The sequence below is a fragment of the Heteronotia binoei genome, chromosome 4 (genome assembly GCF_032191835.1).
Source record: "Heteronotia binoei isolate CCM8104 ecotype False Entrance Well chromosome 4, APGP_CSIRO_Hbin_v1, whole genome shotgun sequence".
NCBI lineage: Eukaryota > Metazoa > Chordata > Lepidosauria > Squamata > Gekkonidae > Heteronotia > Heteronotia binoei.
The window spans coordinates 174,133,422-174,147,275 of NC_083226.1; the positions used below are offsets into that span (position 1 = coordinate 174,133,422).

Sequence of the window (13,854 nt, forward strand, 5' to 3'; positions counted from 1 at the left end):
AGCTAAAGAGTCCCAAGGTAAACCACCTCTGAATGTCTTTTGCCTCTTATGGCAACCCCATCTGCTGTAACTTGACAGGAGAAAGAAAGAAAGAAAGAAAGAAAGAAAGAAAGAAAGAAAGAAAGAAAGAAAGAAAGAAAGAAAGAAAGAAAGAAAGAAAGAAAGAAAGAAAGAAAGAAAGAAAGAAAGAAAGAAAGAAAGAAAGAAAGAAAGAAGGGAGGAAGGGAGGAAGGAAGAAAGAAAGAAAGAAAGAAAGAAAGAAAGAGAGAGAGAGAGAGAGAGAGAGAGAGAGAAAGAAAGAAAGAAAGAAAGAAAGAAAGAAAGAAAGAAAGAAAGAAAGAAAGAAAGAAAGAGAGAAAGAAGGGAGGAAGGGAGGAAGGGAGGAAGGGAGGAAGGAAGGAAGGAAGGAAGGAAGGAAGGAAGGAAGGAAGGAAGGAAGGAAGGAAGGAAGGAAGGAAGGAAGGAAGGAAGGAAGGAAGTTAGGTAGGTAGGTAGGTAACGGGGGGAAAGTCCATCCTAGTAGAAGAAGAAGAATTGCAGATTTATAACCCACCCTTCTCTCTGAATCAGTGTCTCAGAGCGGCTTACAATCTCCTATATCAGGGGTGGCCATCAGCCGCAGCCAGCATGCCCAATAGCTTGGGCTGATGGGAGTTGTAGGCAAAAAACATCTGGAGAGCTACCGCTGGCCACCCTTGTCCTATCTTCTCCCCCCACAACAGACACCCTGTGAGGTGGGTGGGGCTGGAGAGGGCTCTCCCAGCAGCTGCCCTTTCAAGGACAACCTCTGCCAGAGCTATGGCTGACCCAAGGCCATGCTAGCAGGTGCAAATGGAGGAGTGGGGAATCAAACCCGGTTCTCCCAGATGAGAGTCCGCACACTTACCCACTACACCAAACTGGCTCTCTCAGTATAGTGTTTTATCTCTACCAGGGTGTCCAAATTGTGGCTTGGGAACCACATGTGGTTCTTTCACACATATTGTCTCCTTAAAGAACTTATCTAAGTCAAGCCAGCCAGCACTTGGAGAATGCATTTAAAGTTGTTGTCTTTCACCTCTTCCCATCTTCCTTCCTTCCTTCCTTCCTTCCTGTCTACCTTCCTGCCTGCCTTCCTTCCTGCCTTCCTTCCTGCCTCCCTTCCTTCCTGCCTACCTTCCTGCCTGCCTTCCTTCCTTCCTGCCTGCCTGCCTTCCTTCCTTCCTTCCTTCCTTCCTGCCTTCCTTTCTTCCTGCCTGCCTGCCTTCCGGCTCTCAAACATCTGATATTCATGCCTTGTGGCTCTCACTGATGTTTATTCTAAATTAAGTGTGTTCGGCCATCCCTGCCCTAGCCTATATTGTCAGGAACTGTGAACCAGACATTCTTCAGGGCAAGGTAGTCTGTTTTTGGTTTCTTGCTGTCTTCCTTTATCTTTTGGGCAAAAGAACGCGCCCAGATCTCCTAGGCGCTGACACGGCTCCACTCGAGACTGCGTCTGAAGGCCAAGCTTTAAATGCATAGCGAACGGAACTGGACATGCTCGCGGTTTTAAAACATGCTGGCGAGAGGAGGAAGGAGAGGTTATGAATGAATGAGTCCAGTTTGGGGGTGGGGGGAGGGAGCAAAAACGGATGGCCAAGATCAAATCTGTAAACTCTGATTTATTAGCTGAACCCGGAAAACACACTAACAGCCGCAGGGAAAAGGGAGCTGAGGAATGAGATCCTATCGATTTAATTGTTTGTTGTGAGCCGCCCTGAGCCTGCTTCGGCGGGGAGGGCGGGATATAAATCAAATCAATAAATAAACCACAGAGGTATCCAAAAGAAACCAGTGCTGTGGCCGCACAGGGAAGACAATGATGTGTCTGTGTGTAGCTTTCACTGGCTGTCCATCTCGCCCCCTTGCTCATTTAGGATCCAATTCCTCGTTTCAGGGTGTGCTGACATATCAAGAGTGCAGTGCTGTCAAAAAGCCTGAGGAGTGGTCAGATCACTGGAAATGCATGCTAAGAGGCAGCAGGGGTGGAATTCTAGCAGGATCTCCTTTGCATATTAGGCCACACACCTCTGATGGAGCCGAACTCTTTTTTTGTAAGCTCTTGGAGGCTTGCCAAGGCTCTTTTTCGTAAGCTCTTGGAGGACTGGCTACATCAGCGGGGTGTGGCCTAATATGCAAAGGAGCTCCTGCTAGAATTCTGCCCCTGAGAGCCAGGATACCCCTGTATCCAGACACTGGGGGCAAAAACTCAGCTTTTGCCTTCATGCCTTGTTTGGGAAAAGGCTGTGACTCTGTGGAAGAGCCTCTGCTTGGCATGCAGAAGGTCCAGGTTCAATCCCCGGCATCCCCAGTTGAAAGAACCAAGCAGTAGGTGATATGAAAGACCTGAATTCTAGGCCTAAGACCTCGGAGAGGTGCCGTGGCTCAGTGGAAGTACATCTGCTTGTCTTACAGAAGGTCCCAGGTTCAATCCTCTGCATCTCCAATTAAAAGGAACAGGCAACAGGTGATAGAAAAGACCTCAGTGGCTCATCACTAGAGCATCTGCTTGGCATGCAGAAGGTCACAGGTTCAATCCCCAGTAACTCCAGTTGAAAGGACCAGGCAATAGGTGATGGGAAAGACCTCAGTGGCTCATCACTAGAGCATCTGCTTGGCATGCAGAAGGTCCCAGGTTTAATCCCCAGCATCTCTAGTTAAAAGGACCAGGCAAAAGGTGATGGGAAAGACCTCAGTGGCTCATCACTAGAGCATCTGCTTGGCATGCAGAAGGTCCCAGGTTCAATCCCCAGCATCTCCAGTTGAAAGGATCAGGCAATAGGTGGTGGAAAGACCTCAGTGGCTCATCACTAGAGCATCTGCTTGGCATGCAGAAGGTCCCAGGTTCAATCCCGGCATCTCCAGTTGAAAGGATCAGGCAATAGGTGATAGGAAAGACCTCAGTGGCTCATCACTAGAGCATCTGCTTGGCATGCAGAAGGTCCCAGGTTCAATCCTCAGCATCTCCAGTTAAAAGGACCAGGCAACTGGTGATGGGAAAGACTTCTCTGCCTGAGATCCTGGAGAGCTGCTGCTAGTCTGAGTAGACAATGTTGATCTCAATGGACCAAGGGTCTGATCCGGTATAAGGCAGCTATGCCTCTGTGCTTAGGGTCATCTCGTTTAAGACAGACAAAACTGATCACGAAGGAAATGTATGGCCCCAAAACTGTGATGATGACTCTAAAAGGCTACCAAGGACATTTATCAGGGGAGAGATCTACCACCCAGGATAGCTAAATGGAACCTCCAGGGCCCAGGGACTGCGTATCTCTGAATACTAGGTTCAGGGAGAAAGCCCAGAAGGAGATGGGTTGCGGCTCAGTGGAACAGCCTCTGTTTGGCATGCAGAAGATCCCAGGTTTGATCCCTGGCATCTCCATTTTAAAGGAGGTGATGTGAAAGACCTCTACCTGAGATCCCTGGAGAACTGAGTAGACAATACTGGCCATGGTGGACCGGGGGTCTGATTCAGTTTCACGTGCATTCACGAGTAAGACAGTTGCTTTTGTGCATTTCCTGAAGGTGACTGGTTTTGCCTGGAAAGAGGTTGCAGGAACAGATCGGCCTTTGCTCTTCAGGTCTGCGCCGAAGTTCTTACCTGAGCGAACTTGTGGATCTGCTCCACCACGGCTGCGAAGAGGGCATGGACGCTTTCATCGATCAGACTCTGCATGTAATGAACAGCCTCTTCATCGGAGAGGTCCAGACGGAACTTGTCTTGCACCTAAGAGAAGAGAACAAGGACATCTTTATGTGGTCAGGTCAGGATGGGTGGCCATTTTAGTCTGTCTGTAGCAGCAGAGAAGACCAAGAGTCCAGCAGCACCTTAAACATGAAGAAAACGTGTTAGAAGAAGAAGACTGCAGACTTATACCCCTCCCTTCTCTCTGAATCAGAGACTCAGAGCGGCTTACAATCTCCTATATCTTCTCCCCCTCCACAACAGAGGTGGGTGGGGCTGAGAGGGCTCTCCCAGCAGCTGCCCTTTCAAAGACAACTCTTGCGAGAGCTATGGCTGACCCAAGGCCATTCCAGCAGCTGCAAGTGGAGGAGTGGGGAATCAAACCCGGTTCTCCCAGATAAGAGAGCTATGGCTGACCCAAGGCCATTCCAGCAGCTGAAAGTGGAGGAGTGAGGAATCAAACCCGGTTATCCCAGGTAAGAGTCCGCACACTTAATCACTACGCCAAACTGGCTCTCTTAATTATACCAGGATGCATCCCTCTCTTTCAGATATACACACGCACATCAGAGATGCTTCGGGTTTTACCCAGAGCTTTTTTGGTAGCAGGAATTCCTTTGCATATCAGACCACACCCCCTGATGTAGCCAATCCTCCTGGAGCTTACAGTAGGCTCTGTAATAACGGCCTTGTAAGCTCCTGGAGGATTGGTTACACCAGGGGTGCATGGTCTAATATGCAAAGGAATTCCAGATACAAAAAAAGCCCTGGTTTTGCCATAAACATATTCAGCAGTCAGTCTTACCAAGTTCAAAGGTTTGGGTCAGAGGAGCAGTGCGGCGTAGTGGTTAGAGTGCCAGACTACAATCTGGGAGACCCAGGTTCGAATCCCCACTCTGCCATGGAAGTTTTCTGGATGACCTTGAGCCAGTCACAAATTCTAGCCTAACCTACCACACAAGTGGATAAAATGGAGAAGTTGGGGGGTGGGGGAGGAATGTTGTAAGCCATTTTGGGTTCCCACTGCGGTGAAGAGTAGGGGTGTGCATTGGGTTCGGATGAACCGAATAAACCTCCAAATCCAATTGGAAGCCATTATATGGGAGCCGCATACGGCTCCCCGTATACTTCTGAATCAATATTTGGAAGTATACGGAAGTCCATAGAAAAGGTGGGAAAAGAGCTTCTGCAGCCTCAGGGGAGCTGCTTGCCTCCTTTCCTGCCTTTGGAAGCCTTTTCCCCGCCTCTCCCATAGCCTCCCTGGGATCAGGGAGGGAGGGGAAGGGGGAAGAGGAGCCCCAGCAGCCAATCCAAAGCATGCATTTGGAAAATGCATTGCAAATGCATGCTTTGCAGGGCTGTTGTGTAGCTGATGGCTGGGCTAATCCCCCAGCCATCAGCAACACTGTTGTTCTTTTGTTTACTTGGGTATCCAAGTAAACAGTGTTCTCTGGCCAAACACAGAGCAGTGGTATTTTTTGAAACTGCTCTGTGTAGGGCCAAAGAACCTTTTTTGAGGTGTCTGCCTGGCTGGACTCCATTCCATTGCTGCTGTGTTGGTGTTGGTGTGTGAGAGAGATTGTGTTGCACTGACCCTTGGCCTCAGCTACTGCTGCTCTCTCTCAGCCTTGCCTGACCTGCCTAGAGAAGTGAAGACATCTAAGGTAAGACAGTCTTGGCGTTCTTGTTTTTATTTTTGTTATTTACAATTATAGAATCTTCACTAAAAATTACCATTATCTTGACACAAGGATAATTATTATATTTATCCTCTACTTGATTCTCATTCATCTAACTTACATATTAAATCAAATATCAATAATCACAGTTTACCTCTTCCCATTAAAAGTTCAATTAATGTTATCAAAAACCACTAAGTGACTTTTCACTTTCCATTGTTTCTCCACATAGTTTTGAAATTTCTCCCAGTATTCTTTGAATTTAAGTTACATTCTTTAAGATTCTAGTAAGTTTGTCCATTTCACTCCAGTTTAGTACTTTTAAGACCCAGTCCCATTTCTCTGGTATTTTGTCTTGCTTCCACATTTGCACATACAATGTTCTCGCAGCTGAAAGCAAATACCACAACAATGTCCTGTTTTGCTTCAGAAAGCTTTCCATTTGTAATCCCACCAGAAAGACATCGGGTGCTCTCTTAATATTATAGCCCAAGATTTTCGAAATCTCTTGTTGAATCATAAGCCAAAATTGTTTCGCCTTTTCACAAGTCCACCACATGTGATAGAAAGAACCTTCATGTTTTTTACACTTCCAACACCCATCTGAAGCTTGATTGTTCATTTTGCTAGTTTTTTTAGGTGTCATATACCACCTCTACAGCATTTTCAAACAGTTCTCTTTTATATTATAGCACGTTGATATTTTCATAGAGTTCTTCCATAGGTGTTCCCACGTCTCCGTTTGTATTTCTTTGTTAAAATTTATTGCCCATTTTATCATTTGAGGTTTCATCACCTCCTCTTCTGTAGACCATTTCAATAACAACTTATAAGTCCTTGAAATCAGTTTTTCATTTTCACGCAACAGCATTTTTTCCATTTCTGTTTGTTCATGCCTTATACCTGTATTTCTAATGTCATTTTCTATGAGGCTTTTGATTTGTTGCAATTGAAACCAATTAAGTTTATCCTGCAGATCTTCGGCCGGTTTCATTTCCACTTTGCCTCTATGGATCTTTAGCAGTTGTTTATATGATACACACTTTTCTTCCTGTGGATCTGAAGATAACTTTATAACTTCTGTTGGCACAATCAAAGTGATTTTCTCTCATCACCATATTTATTATATTTTTTCCAAGTATTCAACAAGTTCCTCCTTATATAATGGTGTGAGAAAAATCCATCCATCTTCTCCTTCCCATAATACATATAAGCATGCCAACCAAAAATATTTCCATGGCCTTCTAATGCCAATAATTTCCTGTTAAGCAAAGTTATCCATACCAAACAAACTGCATCATGACATAACCTTAAATCAGGTAATTGGAAGCCAGCTCTTTCTTTCGCATCTGTCAGAATCTTCATTTTAATTCTTGGTTTTTTGCCCGCCCATACAAATTCTGAAATCCTTCTTCGCCAAAGATTAAATTGTTTCTTATATCTCACTATTAGAATAGTTTGAAAAAGAAACATAATTCTTGGTAGAACATTCATTTTAATTGCCGATATCCTCCCCAACATGGATAAATTCAATTTATTCCACTTTAACATATCCACTTACATTTTATGCCAAAGCTTTTCATAATTGTTCTTGTATAAGTCGATATTTCTCACTGTAATCTCCACACCTAAATATTTTACTTTTGAGTTAACTTCACATCCAGTAACACTTTGTAACTCTTTCTGTTTGCTTAATGAAAGATTCTTGCTTAGGATTTTTGATTTTTCTTTTATATAAAAACCCGCCAGCTCTCCATACTCTTTAATTTTCTTTAACAACAAGGGTGTCACTTGTAATGGATTTTCATTGATAAACATCACATCATCCGCAAAGGCCCTATATTTGTAGGAAAAACCTTTCAACTTCAGTCCCTCTATTTCTTTATCCTCTTTAATTTGAATCAACAAGATCTCTAAAGTCATTAGGAATAGCAAAGGAGATAGAGGGCAACCTTGTCTTGTGCCTTTGCTAATTATCATTTGTTCTGTCAAGTCAGCATTCACACAAAGTCTAGCTTGTTGTTCTGTATATATTGCCTTAATCATTCTTATAAAATCACCTCCTAGTTTCAATTTTTCCATCACTGCAAACATAAAGTCCCAGTTGAGATTATCAAAAGCTTTTTCTGCATCAGCAAAGAATAAAGCCACCTCCTTTTCTGGATGCTTTTCGTAGTATTCTACAATGTCTATTACTGTTCTGATATTATCTCTTATTTGCTTTCTGGGGAGAAAACCTGCTTGTTCGTTTTGAATAGAAATGTTCAAATGCTGTTTGAGTCGTTCTGCTAGTATTCTAGCAAATATTTTATAGTCATTGTTCAGTAGTGAAATCGGTCTATAATTTTTGACATTCGTGACATCCCTTTCCTCTTTCGGTATCAATGAAATAACTGCTTCTTTCCATGTATTTGGCACCTTCCCATCTAGTCTAATACTATTCATCAATTTTTGAAGTTTAGGTACTAATATTTCTGCCAAAACTTTATAAAATTTTTGCTGAAAACCCGTCAGGATCCGCAGTTTTTCCCAATTTCATTGAACTTATTGCTGCTTCTATTTCTACTTTTTTCAATTGGTTCATTCAGAGTTTTTTCCATGTTTTCTTTTAAGGGTTTCACTTTTATTCTTTGCAGATATGCTTCTATTTCCTCTTTATTTACTTGTTGACCTTTAAATAATTTAGCATAAAATTTATAAAACTCCCTTTTAATTCCAGCTTGATCCACAATTTCTTTACCCTCCGAAATAATTCTATTTATATTTTTTTCTCCCTTTTTTTCTTCAGTTGCCAAGCCAAATATTTACCCGGCTTGTTAGCACCCTCAAAAGACTTCTGCTGTAGCCTTTTTAGGTTCCACTCCAGCTCTTTATTCAATAAGTGTCTCATCTGGTTCTGCAAAATTGTAATCTCCCGCAATATTTTCTTTTCCCCCAGTCTTTTTTTCAGTTCGTTTTCTTTTCTACTTATTTCTTTTTGTAAATCCACCAATTGTTTTTCTTTGGCTCTTTTATCTTTATTGTTCAATGTAATTAATATTCCTCTCATAACAGCTTTGTATGCATCCCATATGGTCTGAATTTTAACATCCTGATTTTCATTCATTTGGGAAAAAGATTTAGTTTCTTTTTCAAGAGATGTCACTATTTCTACATTTTGCAATATGTCTTCATTTAATCTCCATCTCCTCACCTTTTTCCTTTCTTTATCTATTAATGGATTGTGGTCTGCACCTATTTTCGGAAAAATCTCTATTTTATTAGTAATAAGTCCCAGATCCTTAGTAGACCATAACATATCAATTCTTGAGAAGGAGTTATGCCGTGCTGAAAAGAAAGTATAATCATGCATGTTAGGGTTCAATTTTCTCTATATATCTTCCAGGCTTTCTTGCTTTGTTAGTTCAAAAAATGACTTTGGCAGCTTGCCATCTTTGTTTTTTTTTTTTATTTCCAGACCTATCCAAAGAGTTCTTAATAGTTCCATTGAAGTCTCCCATTAACATTACTTGATCATAAGTCACTTGATCTAGTTGTTGCATAATGTCTTTAAAAAGGCATCTTTCGCCCCATTTGGACATACAATCCGAATAACAAAGTCTTTTTCTCGTTCATAAACACCTCCACTGCAACAAATCTACCTTCATTATCTTTAAAAATCAATTTTGGCTCCAATTCTTTTTTAATGTAAAAAACCACTCCCTTTTTTTTTCTTTAGCCAATGAAAAAAAATCTTCACCAAGAGAGTTATTTCATAAAAATTTATAATCCATTCATTTAATATGTACTTCTTGTAGACAAACTATATTACATTTCTGTTTTTTAATCCAATGGAAGGTTGTTTTTCTTTTTTGAGGTGAATTAAGTCCATTTACATTCCAAGAAATTAATTTGTAATCCATAATGATTCTTCAATTATTCTGTATCCCCAAATTCTTTATTTTCCACAAAAAAACCTCTCCATGCCTTGAGTATCTACTATTGTCATTCTTAGTCTTTTATACTCAAAACTAAAACCTTCAGGTAGAATCCATCTGTATCTTATTCCCTTCTCTCTTAACTTGTCTGTCAATTTCTTGAACTGTCTTCTGTCACTGATGACCTTCCTTGGCAACTCCTTCATTATCCTTACTCTGCTTTCCTCCACAACCATTTGGCTCTCAAATTGTTGACTTAAGTTCCTTCCCACCACATCTCTTGTAGTAAATTTTACTACCACATCCCTTGGTAGTTTGAGCTTTCTGGCAAATTCTGAGTTGACCCTGTAAACATAGTAACACAAATGTCCCATCACCTCAGGGTCATCTCCCATAAACTCAGCAATAATTGTAGCAATGTACTTCTTTAAATCCTCTTGGTCTTTTTCAGGCACTCCCCTTAGGCGAATCACATTCTCCATTAACTTACAGTCTTGTAATATTGCTTTCTCCTGCATCTTCTTAATAGTAGCATCTTGATCTTTAATTTTCACTTCTATTTTCTGTGTCTTCTGTGCTGTTGCTTGAGACTCTTTTCTGAGATCATCAATCTCTTTTTTAATCTCTTTCTTGACTTCCTCAGCACTGGAGTTTATTTCTTTAGTTAATTTCTTCTCACTTTCAGTTATTAAATCTTTCATTACCTTCACCAGTCTTCCCTCCATAGCATCCAATTGTTCTTGAACTTGCTTAGCCATTTTTCCTTCCCCCACCAAGGCTGCTCTCAGACGTGTAAGCCTTGGTCCCCACTTCTGATCAGACATCATTGTCCTCCCATTGCATAAAATGGGTTCTAAAGTTGACCTCACCAATCCACAATCTGATGGCAGAGTTCAATAGATTAGAGTCTTCCCTTTCCAGCAAGCCCAAAATCGCCGCCTTCTGAGCTTCCTAGCTCAAGATATTAATTTTTAAAGTTCCAATGTTTCTCTATGGTTTCTGGCTCTAGAGAAGACCCAGATGCTTAAAGATTCCTCTTCTTTCAGTGTTTACTTCCTGACTCTCTGGCCTTGAAGTCTCGTTCTCGATGGTTGTAGATCCCACGAGAGTTATAAAATGTCATTCCTGTGCCGTGTTAAGAGTCTGCAGCTATGTTATGGCTGGGGTTTTTTTTCAAAGCCACAAGAATTTCAAACATCAGTTATTTTTCTGCACTTTTCTTCTTGCTCTTAACTCCAAAACCTCCACTTTTACCCCCTTCCACTTCTCCTTGATTTTGTGCTCTTGCAAATAGTTCCAGATCTTAAATCTTTTATTTTAACAGTCTTTTATTTGTCCTGGAGTGATAGATAAAGATCTTTTACCTTAATGAGGTCTATTCTTCTTTATACCGTCCACTTTGTCTTCAGATGTTATTATAATCCATAGAAAGCTGGAATCTTGATGAGTTTATGTCAATTTAATGACTCTGGAGATTCTTTGTAGACGATGGAATGCAATTCTTCATTGGGGATACTTCAAAGTCGAAAAGAAACATCCCCCCCCCCCCCCGGGATCTCTCGTCAGCCAAAGTAAGTCCCTTCAAAATTTTCCAAGCATGTCTTAGACAGATTCCTTTCTGGAAAATGTAGGCAGCAGGCGTTAGATTGCCTTTTATGCCCCAAACAAAGATTCCAGTCTGCTCCTCCTGGAAGAAGCAGGTCAGCTTACCATGTTCTAGCCTCGGAAGCCCCGCAATCGCACACTGTTTTGACATTTTCAGTGAGTTATCTACCACGACCCCAAGATCTGTCTCTTGGTCAGTCTCTGCCAGTTCACACCCAATCAACTTGTCTTTGTAGCTGGGATTTTTGACCCAAATGTGCATTACTTTGCACTTGGCCACAATGAACCTCATCTGCCATGTTGACGTCTTTTTTAATTTGACGCAGTGTCAGCCAGATAAGGGAATCACTGTCCAAAGGAACTGTACTCAGGAACTGGAGAGGTAGGCAAGGGGGCAGCCAAGAACAAAGACCCACTTAGCCGGTGGGGAACCATGAGCAGGAATGATGAGGGTGATGATACTGGATTTATATCCAGCCCCTCACTCCAAATCTCAGAGCGTCTCACAATCTCCTTTATCTTCTCCCCCCACAACAGATACCCTGTGAGGTGGGTGGGGCTGAGAGGGCTCTCACAGCAGCTGCCCTTTCAAGGGCAACTCCTACAAGAGCTATGGCTGACCTAAGGCTACTCCAGCTGGTGCCAGTGAAGGAGTGGGGAATCAAACCCTGTTCTCCCAGAGAAGAGTCCATACACCTAACCACTACACCAAACTGGCTCGGTTATGGTCTATGTTGAACCAACGAAGGTCAGACTTCAGCTGAGAAGACTTACAGAACTCCACGAGTCTCACCAAGGATGATCCCAGATGCTGCTAAGACTACAATTCCCTCCTCCTCAGTAGGGTAACACCCTGGGCAGCTAGGTGTATACACCACCTCTAGGTATCTACTTGGGCCCATTGCTTTCCTAGCGGTTGGAATTCTGGTGAAAGACTGTGAGGTTCTTGTGGTAGACAGGTCCAACAGGAAAGTTCGCTTCTGGTAGTCTACCTCTGCCAGCTTTGTAGACAGGGTTTACTGTGCTAGATGGTCTTGAGCTTTCCCTCTGGAGACCCTGAGATACTTGAAGCCCCCCATGTGTGACACTGTAGACACAGGAGAGATGCTTAACACAGTGGGGAAATCAACAAAAGGAAGGGGGAAAGGGAGAATTGATGGGACAATGAGTAGAAAGGAAGTAACCCATAGCCTGATGAACAAGAAGTTCATGTGACCAACTGCAGTGGTAGACTCAATTATAGTTAAAGATGAAGCCTACCAGATTAAAGAGAAATGTATTTTCTTTTCATAGATGATCAGGTTAAAATAGACGAAGTGTGCAGCATACTGAGAAGAGACAGCTTTTTGGAACGCTGAGGCAATACAGGGGCTGTGGTACTAGAGCATCTGCTTGGCATGCAGAAGGTCCCAAGTTCAATCTCTGGCATCTCCAGTTGAAAGGACCAGGCAGCAAGTGATGAGAAAGACCTCAGTGACTCATCACTAGAACGTCTGGTTGGCATGCAGAAGGTCTCAGGTTCAGTCCCCGGCATCTCCAGTTGAAAGGACCGGGCAGTAGGTGATGGGAAAGACCTCAGTGACTCATCACTAGAGCATGTGCTTGGCATGCAGAAGGTCCCAGGTTCAATCCCCAGCATTTCCAACTAAGGACCAGGCAGTAAGTGATGGGAAAGACCTCAGTGACTCATCATTAGAGTATCTGCTTGGCATGCAGAAGGTCCCAGGGTCAATCCCCAGCATTTCCAACTAAGGACCAGGCAGTAAGTGATGGGGAAGGCCTCAGTGACTCATCATTAGAGTATCTGCTTGGCATGCAGAAGGTCCCAGGTTCAATCCCCGGCATCTCCAGTTAAGGACCAGGCGGTAGGTGTTGGGAAAGGCCTCAATGATTCATCACGAGAGCATGTTCTTGGCATGCAGAAGGTCCCAGGTTCAATCCCTGGCATCTCCAGTTAAGGACCAGGCGGTAGGTGTTGGGAAAGACCTCAGTGGCTCATCACTAGAGCATCTGCTTGGCATGCAGAAGGTCCCAGGTTCAATCCCCGGCATCACCAGTTAAGGATCAGGCAGGAGGTGATGGGAAAGACGTCCGCCTGAAACCCTGGAGAGTTGCTGTCAGTCTGAGTAGACAATGCAGATTTTTGATGGACTGAGGAGTTATTTCAGTATAAGGCAGCTTTGTGGTTTCATGTGTCCAATACAGAGGACAGGACTGTAGAAATGGGAAAAGAACAGATAACTGGGGCAGCCCCGACAACAGGATCTCAGCCCAGCAGGCAAGATGTAGATTAATTACAGATTACATTCTTCATCTGTGAACGAGTTAGCAGGAGAAGACCAAACCCATCTTTTGTTTCTTTCTTTGACGGCTGGTTATTGTAATGTCAGAGTGAGAAAGTGTCATGCTGTGCTACAACAGCACAGAAGCAAGATGCCCAAAGCCCCAGACTACAAAGGATACAGATGCAAAGGCTTTGCTTCTTCCAGGGAAGTGCCATCAAGTCACAGGTGATTTATGGTCAGGGATGGAATTCTAGCAGGAGCTCCTTTGCTTATTAGGCCACACACCCCTAATGCAGTCAATCCTCCAAGAGCTTACTAGGCGCTGGTTTGTAAGCTCTTGGAGGATTGGCTACATCAGAGGGGTGTGGCCTAATATGCAAAGGAGCTCCTGCTAGAATCCCACCCCTGCTTGTATGCATCACAATGGAACAGTCCCCCTGCCCCCAGATTTGTGTGTTTTGGTTTAATCTCATGAGGTGGATTCTCGATCCCCGGCAGAAGCTGGGTTTTCAGGTAGCCGGCTCGAGGTTGACTCAGCCTTCCATCCTTCCGAGGTCGGTCAAATGAGTCCCCAGCTTGCTGGGGGGAAAGTGTAGATGACTGGGGAAGGCAATGGCAAACCAGCCCGTAAAAAAAGTCTGCCGTGAAAACGTGAAAGCAAC

At 43.2% G+C, this 13,854-nt stretch overlaps 1 protein-coding gene across 1 annotated transcript in view; it reads right to left on the reverse strand.

The window, feature by feature from the left end:
• Positions 1–13,854, reverse strand: part of LOC132569801 (phosphatidylinositol 3-kinase catalytic subunit type 3) — a 142,089-nt gene that overhangs the window by 8,554 nt on the left and 119,681 nt on the right. Inside the window, exon 12 of the mRNA XM_060236222.1 lies at positions 3,623–3,748. Coding sequence (XP_060092205.1) covers positions 3,623–3,748 — 126 coding nt within the window. The remainder of the gene's footprint in view (positions 1–3,622; positions 3,749–13,854) is intronic.